General features: G+C 36.3%; 1 protein-coding gene across 3 annotated transcripts in view; it reads right to left on the bottom strand.

The window, feature by feature from the left end:
• The window catches only part of PLXDC2 (plexin domain containing 2), a 455,724-nt gene that overhangs the window by 122,572 nt on the left and 316,069 nt on the right, over positions 1 to 17,083 (bottom strand). For all 3 annotated transcript variants that reach the window (XM_072749365.1, XM_072749364.1, XM_026013595.2), the window contains one exon: positions 12,877 to 12,995. In XM_072749365.1, coding sequence (XP_072605466.1) covers positions 12,877 to 12,995 — 119 coding nt within the window. The remainder of the gene's footprint in view (positions 1 to 12,876; positions 12,996 to 17,083) is intronic.

Raw genomic sequence — 17,083 nt, 5'->3', positions numbered from 1 at the left:
TCCAGGATCATGTCCTCGTCTGAAGGCAGGCGCTAAACCGCTGAGCCACCCAGGGATCCCAAATATTTTATTTTTATACAAGAGTTTATTTCTCAGGTCACATGTTTTTGTGCCTTCAGACCTTCCATGAGAATGTATGCTGTTGGTCTGCTGAAAATATAAGAGAGGCACAGGGAGAAATGTTTCCTTTCCAGCAGAGGTCATCTTTGACCAGCTAGCCTCTAGCCAATCCACCAGCTAACAGCTGGCACATGAATAAGCCCTATTGAGATCAGCTGAGTCTAAATCAGATCAATATAACTGGCAAGTTGATCCATAGATATCTTGTGAGACATAAGAAATAGAGTTGTTTTAAGGAACTGCATTTCGGGATGATTCGTTACACAGCAATACAAACCAATACATTTTCTATTAGAGACCTAAGAGCAAATACAAACTTCTCTGGAAATTTCTACATAAAATGAAGAATGATTCTTCCTCCTAGGTTTCATGGAATCAGATAAATATCTCTTTGCTTCTACGTACAATTAAACTTGAAAGATAGGAACGTTCCAGCAGAAAAGTTTCGTTTTCTGCATCTTGCTTTCACTCTTCTATATCTCTTCATTTCCTAGTTGATTCTTTTTCCTCTGGATTCCAAAAAATGAAGACCAATGTGTCTATGTTACCTAGACACAGACTCATTTACCCAAAGGAAAATCCATCCAAAGCCAAAATGGGTAGGCTAACAATGTAGACAGTTTTCTGTCACTGAAAAAAAATGCCATCATCAATTGGCCAGTCCTTTAGGAAGATAGTTGTAGATGATCTGTAAGGACTCTTTTAGGCCTCTGTTCAGTGGTTTCACTCTATAGAATGATCTTGACTTTTATAAGCTTCAACAAGTAAACTGTTAACAAGGGTGAAACACTCTATTTATAAAGAGAACTGAGGTAGGTAGACATCATTGTCTGCTTCTAAGAGAAACAGTTAACTTGCTGCCAGTTTTCTAAGTTATACTTATTCATAGGACAGTGACTTTTGAGGACTGTGTCTGACAAACCACTACTGCCATAAATATCTCTATTATGAATCTTGATATACTGTGGAAATATAAAGTAGAAAATAAATTTCTGAGACTATTTTCTACTACATAAAAAGTACTTTCCCCAAAAGGCATATATACTCTCAATGCTATTGGATAAGATAGAATTCATTCATCTATTAGATATTAACTAAATATTTTCTGTGTATTATTGTAGGGATTATAGAAGAGAACAGGACAAAGACCCTTCTCTCATTAACCCTATATTCTAGAGGGCAGAGATTGACATGAAAACAAGTACATGTAAAAAGCATAGTATGCAGGGAAATGGTAAGTGCTAAGGAGGAAACTAAGGTGTGGGAAAGAGAGAGAAGGGGGTCGGGAGGGTCTCCTTAAGAGAAGGAGTCACAGGAAATTTCTGTGATGAGAGGACTTTTCGGTAGTCATGAGCCTGCCATGTGGATATTTGAGGAGAACTCTGAGTTAGAAGGACTGGTACAGGCAAAGGCTTTGACTCAAATGCTTTCAGTATCTTTCAGAATTCAAAGGTTGTCACTGGAGCAGGAGGAGTAAATAAGATTGTCAAAGGAGATGAGGTGGTGGAAGCAGGTCACAGGGGGCAGGCATTCCCCACAAACCATGTCAATGACTCTGAATTTTATTTCATGTTGTACAGTGAAGGTTTAGAGGGTTTTGAACAGAGGAAGGATATTCTCTTACATCAAAAAGATTGCACTGGCTCCTGTGTGATCAAGACTATAGGGGGCCAGGGGAGACAGGGAAACTAATTAGGAAGGTATCACAGTTGTCTGGATAAGAGATGAGTGGCTTGGACTGCATTAGGGTGATACACGCAGGAGGTGGAAGTGTTGGAAAGATGGATTCCAGATGAAATGGGAAGGCACTGCTATCAAGACATGCCATGGATTTGAGGAGAGTGGGAGGAAGAGGAGTGTTAATGATATCACCACAGCCTTGGTCTGAGTAGAATAAATGGAGTTGAACTTTTCATCAAGGCCACTGTGTTGTATACCTGCAGGGGTGCTTTCACATTGCAGGCCATAGGAAAGGCGTTATCTGCTTGTGCAGAGGACCATCTGGGCAACACCAAAGAAGAGCACTAAAATGTCCAGAGATGGACAAGATGAATAGTGGAATATTTGGAAACGGATGATTTTATGGCAATACCCCTGGTGTCAAATGCTTTTAAAATTTTATAGAGTTCATAAATACAAGCACAGATTTTCTAAAACTATGGTCTTTTATCCAGATTAAATATTAAAATGAAAATGTGCAAGAAGATTTTAATCTCCTACATTTTCCTAGAAGGTACCCAAGCCTTTTATGAAACAATTCTCTATCAGGTTTTGAAAATACTACTTTTGGCAGTTGAGTTAAATGCTTAATATTGTAAGACATTAATGAGGAAAACATGAACAATTCCAGGCTTTCTCATAGATTTCTTTCAAGAAAGAGTCTGTCTCTTTCCACCTGATATTGTCACATCCTTTTTACCTTGCTTTCTTGGACTATAATCTTTTTATTTCAAGACATCAAAGACATGGGGCTATTCTCTGAAAGGATCATTCATGCTCTCACTTACTGCAGCCAACAAACTGGGCTGTGTAAGCTCTCTGTGAGCAAGTCAGACCAGTCTTCAGGGTTCCATGTCAAGATTGAATTAGAGACCATTAAGATGAATCAGGAGTACCATTAAAAGCCACATTTAACTTGAATTACTTTGACTAATAGCAACCAAGCATTTGTGTGTGTGTGGGTGTGCGTGCCTGTGTATAAAAACACTATCTAGAATTATAGCCAGTATCATACAAAATTGGCACAAGAAAAGGTCTGTGCCATATTGCCACAATTATCTATTCCACAGAAGACTCTCTATGTACAAGGATATGAAGTACTCACATCAGAGAAGCTACGGCCAATGATGATGTCCAAGCATGAAACCTCTAAACACTTAGCTTTATGGGAATCTATATTTTTTTATCCTTTCTACAAATTCACATTCTCAAAATATTTCCTAAGTTAGTTCCTGGCATTTTCAGGAAGCCATTCTGAAGCAGTACCAATTCTAAAACATAGAGGCCTTTTTTTTTTTTAAAGAAAGAAACGTAGCTTCATTATTTTCAAGTGCCTATAATAGTTGCCTTTTTATGATTGAAGCAAGGCTAAATTTTCATTCGGCCTCTATATGATTTGTATTGAAGCATAAATTTCTGAAAAATGAGTTTTACAATTACATTCATTCCAAAGGATAGTTATAGAAAAGGAACATTAGCGCCAGCTAAAATATGCTTCCATTTCAGCTTACACAGGCATTTATAAATTATTTTTTTAGATGTTTTATTTTTATTTATTAATTTTTCTTTAAAGATTTTATTTATTTATTTGAGAGAGAGATGGAGACAGCACGAATGAGGGTGGGGGAGGGCAGAGGGAGATGGAGAAGCAGACTCCCACTGAGCAGGGAGCCCAACATGGTACTTGATCCCAGGACTGCAGGATCATGACCTGAGCCGAGGGCAGGCATTTAACTGACTGAGTCACCACCCAGGTGCCCCATTATTAGGTGTTTTAATTTTCATTCCATTTTACAGGACACAGATAAATTTATTATTTAAGTAGGTATAAGTTTTTCTGTAAGTGATATGGTGAAGCAAACGAAGTACAGATGCAGAAAGGAGTTGCAATAAACAGGCGAAATTAAGGCAGGAAAAAATATTAAGGAAGGGCCAAGGTAGGGCACAGCACACTGGTCTTTGGGGGAAGATTCAGAGACAAAAGCTGCTCTCTCTTGCATGCTGTGGTGTCATTCTCCAGGACTCAGGGGCCCAACACAACACATAAAACGTGAAGTTTTACGTCTGTCTCTAAAACAGGGAGATAACAGCATGCTGCTTGAGTTAGAGGTAATGGAACTTTATTTTCCTCTCTCTTCTGCACTGCAAACCTCGCCAAAACATTCATTTGTTTCCATTATGGACCTAGCTATCTACCTAATAGGCGACACAGCATCTCAGCAAGGGCTTGATTGTGTAGTGTGTGTTCCAAAGTATGAATCACATGCCTATCACTGGAGAATAATTACTCTAAACTCACTTTTGTTCACTTGTTAATCAGCAACATAATGTCAAGTAGGTTAATATATAGACATTTAAGAAAACCCAAAGCTTACTATTTTATCCATTTTCACCTGCATTCAACCTTCAACTTCCTACCTCATCATCTTTAAATGTTGGATCTGGCTTCTGTGTTACTCAGTAGGGCATCCAATTATAAGGAGTCATGCTTTCCTTTATTACTATCAAAGCAACACATAAAGTCTTCAGTATTAGTGTTTAATTCTCTGAAAACTGCATTCCAACAGAAAGGCTTTCAATTAAATTTGACAATATAAAAATCCATTTGCTTTCCTGAATATTGCTAACATTTAGCACAATTATTGTAACCTCTTTTTAGTGTACAGTTACTGAACTTTATTTCATATGCCAGATATTGAGCACTTGAGGGTATGAAAGCAAAGAAGGAGCTAAAGCCATCAGCCAAAGGTATGTTCTTAACATCCCTCCATCCCCATCTCCAATAATCACACATTATAGAAAATCTGGAAGCAGATAACAACATAAAGTTGATAAGTAAGGACAGCCTCTATATTAAAAGAGGGTTTTCAGACTTGATCTCTACATAAACCAATGCTAGCCTGAGGTAAGAAAGAAGAAATTGCTGTGGGAGAAATTGGAGGGGATATACCCTGAGTACGCTTCCCAGCCAACTGTTGCTATGTAGAAATGTAGATCAAGTGATCAAAGGTTTCTGATTTCTCAAGGGGCAATGCAAATCTGTATTTTTATTTAAAACCCTCTGGGGGATCCCTGGGTGGCTCAGCAGTTTAGTGCCTGTCTTCGGCCCGGGGTGTGATCCTGGAGTCCCGGGATCAAGTCCTGCGTCAGGCTCCCTGCATGGAGTTTGCTGCTCCCTCTGCCTGTGTCTCTGCCTCTCTCTCTCTCTCTGTCTCTCTCTCTCTCTTTCTCCCTCTCTCTGTGTCTCTCATGAATAAATAAATAAAATATTTAAAAATAAATAAAACCCTCTGATATCTAAATGTTGGCAACATATCCATTCTACAAACACACACACACACACACACACACACACCAGTGTGACTTCCAATTTAAAGATTTCCCCCCACTGAATTAACAACTAGAGTTGGAGCTTCATATAAAATAATGAGGCTTATGTCTGTCTGGAGAACTCGGCTCAAGACAGTAAAACTATGGTGGGAACTTTATCTGGGCCTACAGCTAGATGAGGGAGCTTGCCCACACACGGTCTGAGAATAAAAACATAAGGGGAAAGGAGAGGAGATTCAGAAACTCCTTGGGCTTGGAAAGACATGAAGAATGCACAGGCCTTTCACCTCAGGGAAAGACAAAAGAGCTCTTTGGTCATGGAACATCAGAACAGGGAAACGGGATGTGGCCTGATTCGGGCAAAAGCAACCTCCCAATGACATCTTAGGGGTGAGAGGGAAGAAGGGTTTCAAGGAGAAAGTGTACCCATAAAGATCAAATACATTGCCAAGACAACATAACAGCTAGGGACGGAGCCAGCATTAGAACAAGCTCAACCTCAAGCAGACTCCACACTGAGCATGGAGCCCAGCTCAATCCCAGGACTCTGAGATCATGACCTGAGCTGAACTCAGGAGTTGGGCACTTAACCAACTGAGCCACCCAGGTGCTCCCAAGTTTCTGTTTCTGAAATTATTTATTCTAGGTAGCTCTTTCTCTCTCTCTTTCTTTCTTTTCTTTCTTTCTTTTCTTTCTTTCTTTCTTTCTTTCTTTCTTTCTTTCTTTCTTTCTTTCTTTCTTTTTCTTTCTTTCTTTCTTTTCTTTTTTTCTTTCTACCCATGACATTTGTTATTAGAACATTATAAAGGGAAAGCGGTTCAATTTGTCATTTTCTTAAACTGTGGAAAGTAAAAAGAAATGAAAAACTCAGGAGCTTTTACATGTGACATAACTAAAAAAATAAAATACATCCACAAATGCAAATGAATTAGATCCTAAATAAAGGCATGCAGACACAATTTTATATTTCATGTATTTAAAATAAAGAAACTATAATGTAAAATCATTAGTGTCTACAGCTTTTTTAGAATGATTTCTTGAGAGTTTATAATTAGCATTTTATGTCATCAGTGTTCTCTCAACCTTGTATCATAAATTTATGAAATAATTTTTTGAATAAAAATATATGAATATATAATGTATAGGTATATATTTTACATATACATGTATTATCTATGTATTTATGTAATTCTACTGGCACAACTATAAAGGTTTTTGGATGCATATATATTATATAAACACATGTTCAACATTCTCACACACCGAGCAACAGCCATAAAGGCAAATAACTTCGTATCAATGGCAAATGGTTCATTGCTCAGTTCTTCTTGGCTTTCTCTTATTCTCTTGAATTATTTTTTCCATAAATTCCACAAGCTCAGCAAGTGTTCATCTTTCAATACTTCTAGGATGATCACCATGAATGAAGAATCATTACAGTTTAAATAAGAGAAATAGTCTTAAAAGAATTTTTAAAAATGCATTAAGGGTACCATTTAAACCTACACCAAATTGGCAATGGTGATTTATTAACTATGCATTCTTACATAGAAACAGTGGATGTCACACTAAGGTATACTAAGTTTAAATACTTTTTTTTAAGATTTATTTATTTATTCATGAGAGACACAGAGAGAGGGGGAGAGAGGCAGAGACACAGGTAGAGGGAGAAGCAAGCTTCATGCAGGGAGCCCCATGTGGGACTCGATCCCGGGTCTCCAGGATCACGCCCTGGGCTGAAGGCCGCCCTAAACCTCTGAGCAAATGGGGCTGCCCAAGTTTAAATACTTAAATGGTAAAATAGATTAGAAAGTGATTTTACTTAATAAACAATAAGGTTCTTCTACCGACCTCCTCTAAAATTTGCTGAAGGAGATGGTAAGTTATTCAACCAAAAAAATGGATGGAATAGGCTGACTCCCAGGTAGGGTATACATTCTCTGTGCTTTCCCCCTGCTGACCTATAGAAGGATTACATGACTTATTAAATTGCATTGTCTGAAATTGATGACTAGCCTGTCCCTCTCATAAGCTAGTTAAAAGAAAATAACCAAATTAGCAAGAGAAACAAAAAGAATCACATCCTCCCCTACTTTGTATCTGAAGTAACAATAAATGCAACATATATTAGGAGAAATAATGCAATAAATTATTGGTATACTAGGAAAGACAGCATCAGGATTGTAAGAAACCTGATTTCAAATCCCTAATGTTTTGGAATGAAATCTGTGAATAGGTATGTTCCTTGTAACATTATGCATGGTCCCAAATTTTAGGTCTCTATCTACTGTAATCAAGCAAACAAGCATCATTATTCTATAGTAACTAAAAATAATAAAAAGAATATGGGTTCTAGGTCACAGCTGGATATTAACAGAATAGGAAATGGGAAAGTGATTTTCCAAATTCCATTGTCTAAAGAAGGGTGCATATTTTATTTTTATTTATTTATTTTTACCTGTGTACAGCCTCTTTCCATTTTTAAAATATTAATAAAATAAATAAGATAAATGATATAGAAAGGCAAATCACTCTTATCTGTGCTCTCAAGGGGGTAGAGTTACAGTATAATAATGACTAGCCAGGAAAGACTTTCCAGAATATTGGAGTGAAGCAGTTTAGTCTTTTCTTTTCTTTTCTTTTCTTCTTTTCTTTTCTTTTCTTTTCTTTTCTTTTCTTTTCTTTTCTTTTCTTTTCTTTTCTTTTTTCTTTCTTTCTTTTTTAGATTTATTTATTTATTTATTTATTTATTTATTTATTTATTTAAGAGACATTGAGCATGCATGAGAGAGAGACAATGAGGGGCAGGTGGGGGAGGAAGAGGTAGAGAAAAAAATAAGCAGACTCCATGCTGAGCACTATGCCTGACACAGGGTTCAACAGGGGGCTCAATATCATAACCCTGAGATCAGGATTCTGAGATCACGACCTGAGCCAAAACTGAGTCAGATGCTTAATGTACCTGAATGTACCATCCGGGTGCTCCAAGTTTAGTTATTTCTTGAAAAAGTTATTTCTTGAAAAGTTATTTCTTGAAAAAGGCACCTGGGTGCCTCAGTAATTGAGAGTCTGCCTTTGGTTGAGTTGTGATCTCACGGTCCTGAGATGGGAGACATCAGGCTTCCTGCATAGAGCCCGCTTCTCCCTTTGCCTATGTCTCTCCATTTCTCTGTATGTCTCTCATGAATAAACAAATAAAATCTTAAAAAAGAAGAAGTTTGGAGGGAGGCAGTATGGTACAGTGATTATTAGACCTATAGGCACCAGAGTTATACTCCCTTGGATAAATCTTTGTTTAATAATTTTGGGAAAGTTACTGAACCTTTCTGGGTGTTTCAGGTTCTCTCCCTATGAGTGATAAAAACAACTACCTCTTTTTTTTTGGTGAGAATTATGAGATAAATTTTAAGCACTTAGGTCACTGCATGGCATATATGAAGAGCTCAATAAATGCTAGATTGTACCAAATTAGGAGATGGTTATTAAAAGTGAAGGGATTTCTGGTTATGGCAGACAAACTAGTAAAAGACCAATTCTCCTACTGAGATCAAGCAGGAAAGATAAATAACATATGGAAAGCACCTGTTGAAGGCAGCAGGCACTATGAAAAAGCAAAGATTTAAAAAGCCAAGATTCCAGAGAAAGGAAATCACAGAAGTAAATGCAATACCACTTTCCTGTCAAGGCATTTGGCAATTTACAGGCAAGATTTAGAGACTAAGAAACGGAGCAGAACTTCAGACAGTCTCATGGAGCTGAGGTGAAACAGGAGTTAAGGGCCATTAAGGCAACATCTCCTATAGTAAAATCTGGGCTTGGGTGGAGATTCATGAAAGACTACTTTCTAAGAGTAAATGCTAACCAGTGATACACCAGTTTTTATAAGGACTGATGCTCAACTTTGAATGAGCTTAGCCCTCACAGTATTAAAGTAACCTGTTCCATCCTACCTGCCAAACAGAAAAAGTAAACCCTCACTGGAGGAAGGAAATATCAACCATAGCCTCAAAGTATCTTTTTAGTAATTTGTAAATAATGCCCAACATTTGATCAAAAATTATCTGGCATGCAAAGAGACGTGACCAATGAATGAAAATCTAGAGGAAAAGAAAAAGACAGATGATACAAACAGATCCACAGGAAACCTAGATATTAGTTATCAGCTATAAACTTTAAAAGAACTGTTATTAATATGGTTAGGAAATAGATGGCAAGATGGTTAATTTTATCAGGTAATTAAGTCTATAAACTTATGCCCAGGACACAAATGGATACTGTGAAATTGGAAAATACATTAAAGCAAACGGTAGGTAATCTGACAGAAAATTAAGAAAAAAAAAAAAAAAACCAATATGCTTTTTGTGCTTTCACTTCATCCTAAGTAAACTGTAACTTTGAAGTGAACTGAGAGAAATAGCTGTGTAACAATAGGGAACCATAAATAAAATGGAATTTTAAACCTTTGGTTCAAGAATACAGAGCTACAACCTCAGGAGAGAGAACTTATTTATTTAGAGGAATCTGTGCCTCCACTGTTCCTCTCACCAGTATGGTTAGAAGAACACTGGGACTTTGGTGAAGGAACACTGAATGACACAAACAAATCTGTATTTATTCTTATTTTAAACAGCAGTAGTACTTTCCTGTCTCAATCTTGTTACAAGCAAGATTGTTATAAGTGCAAATGTATGTTCTAGTTTATTGGCCATTATTGACTGCAAAAAATTATGCTGTTGGAGAACTGACTATATGAGGAACGTGATGGACTTGAAGGTATCTGAGTGGATGAGGAGTTTGACACATTAAGAGTTACTAAAAGAAACATAATTATCTACTGGAATAAATCACTTGAGGGAAGTAAATATGAAATCTGTGTCAATAAGTTTATTCAATGTATTACTACTTTTATTCTACAATTTAACCAAGTGCTCTATTGGTAGTTTCTGTATACTGCGGATTTTTTTCTTCTCACTCACATAAAATAAAATAAAACAAAGCTGTCATTAGCCAGTTAGAAGCAACTTGGCACAGGAAGAATTGTACTTAGTTCCCTATCTATAATGTTGGTTCTGTAAATTTAACCTGGGCAGGAAAACAAAATCACACTGTTTATTATGTCCTTATGATTTTGCTAGCGCTATAACTTAACCAGGAATACTTTGAATTTTATGAGATTATAATTGTGTAGTATATTAGAGTTAGATAAAAAGATTATTAAACACCAAACATTAACCAATATTTATTCTAAAAAATGAGAAATAGCGTTGTGAATTGTTATACACAACTCTAACAAGAAAGAAAAAAATAATGTTGAGGTATCTTGGGATCACCAAATTGAGCTTTTAGTCCTCGATTTGTCCTTAACTAGCTCCATGACCTCAAGCATGTCATTTAACCTTTCTGACACAGTCCGCTTAGCTATAAAGATAATTTTGTATGATCTAATTCCATAATTAAGCCATATACAGTTATTAAATACCTTCATGTGCCAGTGCCTTTATGAATATTAAGAATATAGGATATCGCTGAAGGACTGAAAACTATACTGTATATGAAAGCGCTTTGCCAAGGATAATACATTATGCAAACTTTTTAATGCTATTGTGATCATAAATGTTTTTCTAGAAATGTCAGAAGCATCTAGCTTTCTCCTTAAATGCCAGGGAACCCTTATTGTGTCAAATTTTACAAATAGGAATCTGCATCAGCAAAATAAAACGCATGACAATCATTGGGAAAAAATTAAGAGAGAGTATGAAATTACAAAAACTGCTTTCTAACTAGAACAGAGAAAGAACAATAAGGCAAATAATACAGTAATGACTTCTTTAGAACTCTGAGTTCAGAAGGACTAATGCTCAATAGATAATAGTCTGGGAATATAAAGAAAGTGTTAGAATTGTCTATCAGTATAATATTCCCCATGACAAGACAGGAAAACCATAGTGGAAACTTTCTCTTTAATTAAAATAAAGACAATTTTTTTTTTTAAATACCAAACCACTACAAAGAAGGAATAAGAAAAATGAACTGCTACTCTGCAATGTGAGACATCCATTGAGAACAGTATAAATAAAGATGATGACTTTGATAATAAGACTAGAGAGACCACAATAAAAACACAAACTTCTGTTTTGAAATAGCCTACAGTTAGTGAGATTTAAGACTCTAGACTTACTGACTCTACTTCTCTCCAGAAACTTCACCATTGCTGGTTAAAATAGCTGAAAACTAACATTCTATAATGACTTTGCAGTCCCAGGATTATACTGGACTATTATGAAAACTAGAAATGAATGAGTCTCTTTGAACTATATTCCCCCAGCTGCCAAGTAAGGTGACATAAGAATATGATGGGATATGATATCAAAACATAGCTCTGGATAAAGAAGCACCAAGCAGACCAGATTCTATATTATATTCTATTTATATTTTTGCCCCAAGTAAGTGAGTAATTCCACAGGGAAGAATTCTTCAAAGGAGTGGAAATATTTAAAATGATTGTAAGATTTCCAAAAGCTGACATAGTTAATTGAAATATAACTATCCCTCACTTTATAGAAAAGATGTATTTCAAAAGACTTGACCAAAGTGAATCATTTTAAATTGTCAACATCCTTTTAATAGTCAGGGATTTATTTGCTAACCAAAAATAGCCCTTCAAATGAGATACTGAGTCTGTTTTATTATAAATACTCATTAACCCATGGGTTAGTAATGCCCATCATCATTCACATTGTCAAAATTTCTTTCATACCAATTGACTGCCTAAAATATCACATCTACCATTCTTGGAATTTTATTCTTATATTTGTTTTCTTCCTCAAAAGTTCAGGTTGTCTAATAAGCTGTTGTTATATTGTCAATAGAGTTTTTAAACTAAACATGTTATTATTCTAATTTAGATATTCTGTAAATTTAAGGCTATAATTTAGTAAATTTCCATTCTTTGTGAATTTGGTAAAATGAAACAAACCATAAGTTTAAATTCCATTAATTTTTCTGCCACCTATCACACTAATTAATTTTGCCTATCAAGGGGCACCCAGTGGTTGAGCATCTGCCTTTAGTTCAGCCTGTGATCCCGGGGACCTGGGATCAAGTCCCACATCAGGCTCCCTCTGGGAAGCCTGCTTCTCCTTCTGCCTATGTCACTGCCTCTCTCTGTGTCTCTCATGAATAAATAAATAAAATATTTAAAAAAATTTTTGCCTATCACATTGAAATAAACATTGGCCAGAGGGATTGTGGTTCCTGATTTGCTTTATGTATTGGGTCACTGAGCCACATATGTTTTCTCATACACTAATACTTTTTTAATTAGAGTCAAAGTATGTCACAGAAATTGACAAGGCAAAAACAAAAAGTAAATATAAATAATCAGATGTAGAAGAGAAATCCTTCCAAGTTGGAAATATTTTTTCTTAGAGACATTTCTTAGATAATACCATCACGATATAGTTGTCCAATAATTTTATGAATTCATCAGTCAGAATGCCAGTGATAGCAGAATACAAAACAAAACCCAAAGGATTAACAATCAGTGCTACCTAGTAGATTAAAAACATTTTTTGTATGAAGTAAAAGAAACCAAGACATGAGAAAATGACTTAAGGTTCATGATTGTAGAATGTCCCTTTTTGACACTTGGAGAAAAAGACAGAGGTCAAGATCAAGGGGAAAGGAAATCATTAATACATTACTTACTTCTTTGTATCCAAAGATGATACGTCCATCCATGAGGAGGGTTGCCTGGAATGTGAAGCTTCCCAGGTTGTAATTATCCTGGAGATGTACGTGGTCCCACTGGACAACAAGTGCTGTGCCTATAAACCCCATTGAAACAGAAGAAATGCATTGTTAAAAATATATCCATCAATTCTGGTTAGAGATTTCACAAAACTATGGATATAGTCTTCAAATCTAGCAGTTGTGCCACTTGGATTTTATATGGTTAATTGGAATTCTGTTATTGAAATAGTATTTGAGATAGTTTTAAACAATTGAGTATTCACTAAATACTTAGTAAAATCTAATCTCATACTGAGGTTAATATTGAGCCTAGTATGAGGGAATTTTGCCTTAGGAAGTCCATTAATGTTAATGGGTACTGTCTGTTTAAATTTCTATGAGCCACTTTCAAAACGCAGCCCAAGTGGATTGAATGAACTTCAAATACATTTGACAAATGCTAAGAAAGAAACGAACACATTTAGGAAAGATAGAATCACTTATAAAAGACCTGAAAATGTTTCTTCAATACGTGGAATTATACCCTTCCATGCTCAAAAATTTTTTTTCAACACTAATGGGAGTTTTTTTCTCTGGTGCCTTCATTTCTGTCTTTGTTGTATCGCTTCAAGGAGGCTGCAAGGCAGTTTAAAGGGCCCCAAGCAAAGATTTCTGAAGCCCCCTTGAAGTACATTGGGATGAATGAATCTTCAGTGCTCTGTATCGTATTCTGATGAGTTAATCTGCCAGAATTAACTATAAAACTATTAATATATAATGTGAACTGAAACCGTTTAATAGCCACCAATGAGAATTTTGTTTTAAATGACATTGTTTATATTCTTTTTTGTTTTTCCTGAAAGAAAAAATGGAGCAGCTAAGACTTTTGCTTAGCTCTAAGTATTGGATTTTTTGGTTGGTTAAAAAAATCATGTTTACATTCTGTGAAAAATGTTTTACAGAAATGAAAAATGTTGTACAGAAAATGAAATTCAGAGAACTAAGAGATAAACATCTCCCAGGTCAGTAAACACCTGATTAAAAAAGGAAAAAAGAGCCAGGACTGTACAACAGAGAGTTCTGGGTTAGTGAAGATGTGGAGTTGCTGGGAGCAGTGTGCCCAGGGAGGTCATGCAAACTCCACACCTCTTCCCACATGTCTTGCCCTCTGCACTTCTTCCATCTGACTGCTCATGAAATAATCCTTGTACCTGATAATTGCTGTGAAACAGGATACTGGCTTCACTGTGTTTTTGAATTCAACATAATGGTGAGAACTTTTGACTAAGATGGTGACATAGGAGGCTTTAGATTTTCCCTCCTCCTCCCATGGACACACCCAATGTACACACAGAGCTACACACAAAGTAATTTCCTCTGAGAGAAATCTAAAAACTAGCCAAGTAACTGCTATAATTTGGCCAACTGAGAAAATATTCACATTGAAACTGCATGCATCTAGGTGCTATGACCCTCTCTGGAGCCCAAAAGAGCCAGAGGGCATTCCCCCACCTTCTTCCTTTTGTTCACTTTGACAATAAAAACAGGTCACCAATATCCTTCTGGAAAGGAGCTTGCACACTTCTAGCGCTTAGCCTTTGTTGCTGCCACCTGAGAGACAGGCCCCCAGATTACCTGGTTCTTATAGACAACTGGATTTGCATTTACAAGTCCCTCAGGCCTGTAGCAGACAAGGAAGCAACAGGTATGCCCATGATACTTGCCATGGCTATGCCCTCAGGGCTCAGTAGAGAGTGAGCAGGCAAAAATGCCTATTTCCTAATCTTTCTCTGGAAGGGGAGTAACTACATACTTTTCATGAGGGTCTGGTTTCTAATTAGTTCATTTAGTTGCTGTTATCCTTTCCAGAGCTCAAGAGACAATGACCCCTCCCACATCATCTCCCTCTGGCTAACCCCCAAAATAAAACCACGTTGCCAGTATCTACCTTGAAAAAAGCCTGTACACACAGCTAGTATCCCCACTTTTACAGCTGCCATCCAAAGTTTAGGCAGCCAAATCACTTTGCTCTGATAGTCAGTGAGGCTTGTATTTATAATAGAGAATTATAAGAAATAAACAGTTTCTATATGGGTGAAGGAGCACCCCTTCATGGCAGTAGTGCAGAGAGACCAGGCAAAAATGCCTATTTCCCTGTTTCTCCCCAGAAGCACTTGACTGTATATTTTCTTAGCTGCTGTCTGAGGGTCTGGCTCCAGATAAACCTACATGTAGGTGCTGACTATGATCATTCCCTTTGAAATACTGATGCATCCTGGTACACTCTCAACTTCTGGGAACCACTAGGAGCAAAAACAGTGTCAAGGATAATCATAGAGATTTGAGAGATGACTAGGAGCTTGGGCTAGGCTGACTGATATAGTTTGTGTCAGGACTGGAGGAGTTGGCTATTTTATCTAATGTGCAGAAACTAACAGAGTCAAGAAAAATGAAAAAAGGAAACGGAAAATATGTTAAAAAAATAACAAGATAATGTCCAGAAACCAGTCTTAATGAAATAGCTGTAAATTAATTTACCTGAATTTAAAATAGCAGTCATAAAGATTCTCATTGAGGTTACAAGAGCAATACATGAACAAAGTGAGAATTTCAACAAAGAAATAGAAAACATTAAAAAGTACTACATACAAATTAAAGAGATGAATACAATAGCTAACCTGAAAATTTTAATACAGTGGCTCAACAACAGACTAGATCAAGTAGAAGAAAAGAGCAATGCACTGAAGACAGGGCAGTGGAATTCATCCAAGCAAAAGCGAAAAGAAAAAAGGGTGAAGATAGATTAACGAATGTATGGGACACCATTAAGTGGACTGGTATTCATATCATAGGAATCCTAGGAGTACAAGAAGAAGGAGAAGAGAGCAAGGAGAAATAGGGAAGAGAGAAAGGAGGGGGAGAAAGAGAGAAAGAAAGGGGGGGAAAGCTTGATCAAAGGAATAATGGCTAAAAACTTCCCTAACCTAGAAAACATTCAGACATTCAGATCCAGGAAGCCACAAAATACCACATAAAATGAATTAAAGGAGACTAACCTTGATGACACTTTAATTAAACCATAACAAGTTGAAAACAAATAAAGAATCTTAAAACCAGCAAGAGAGGGCAGCCTGGGTGGCTCAGCGGTTTAGTGTTGCCTTCAGCGCAGATGTGATCCTGGAGACCCCGGATCGAGTCCCACGTCAGGCTCCCTGCATGGAGCCTGCTTCTCCCTCTGCCTGTGTCTCTGCCTCTCTCTCTCTCTCTGTCTCTGTCTCTCACGAATAAATAAATAAAATATTTAAATTTAAAAAAAGCAGCAAGATAAAAGCAACTTACTACTTACAAAGGAACCCCCATAAGACAATGAGAAGATTTTTCAGCAGAAACCTTGAAGGCCAGAGTGAATAGGGTGAGATATTCAAAGTTTTGATAGAGAGGAAAAAACAGCCAACCAAGAATACTCTACCAAAAACAGTTGTCCTCCAGAATTGGCAGAGAAATGCAGTTTTTCACACATGCAAAATCTAAAGGAATTCATCACCACTAGCCCAGTCTTATAAAAAGAATATTAAAGGGAGTTCTTTAAGCTGAAATGAAAGGAAATGAATAAGTAATATGAATTATAGGAATAGGAACTGTATAGATTTTGGAATTATATGAATAAGAATTATATGAAAATATAAAAGTCATTGGGGGTGACTATAGTTAAATTCAGAATACTCTAATATTGTAATGGTGATGGGTAAATCACTTATAACTCATGTATAAAGGTTAAAAGAGAAAAATATAAAAAATAACTATAATAATTTGTTAATGGATACACGATATAAAAAGCTATAAATTGGGACATCAAAAACATAGAATGTGGTATAAAAATAGGGAGCTTACGTATGAGTTTGAGTTAGTTGTTGGCTTAAAAATAGATATAAACATGTTTTATATAAGGTTCATGGTAACCACAAAACAAAAAACCATAGTAAATACACAAAAGATAAAGTAGAAGGAATCTAAGCATTTAAGCATACAGCTACAGAAAATGATCAAGTCACAGAGGAAAAGAGCAAGAGAAGAAAGGAAAAAAGGAAATACAAAATAGCCAGAAAACAACTACTAGAATAACAACTGTAAATCCATACCAATTTATAGTTACTTTAAACGTAGATGGATTTAAATTCTCCAA

The sequence above is a fragment of the Vulpes vulpes genome, chromosome 2, assembly GCF_048418805.1.
Source record: "Vulpes vulpes isolate BD-2025 chromosome 2, VulVul3, whole genome shotgun sequence".
In the NCBI taxonomy this organism is placed as follows: Eukaryota; Metazoa; Chordata; class Mammalia; order Carnivora; family Canidae; genus Vulpes; species Vulpes vulpes.
The sequence above is the reverse complement of the archived record's forward strand: the minus strand, read 5'-3'. Positions and strand labels throughout refer to the sequence as shown.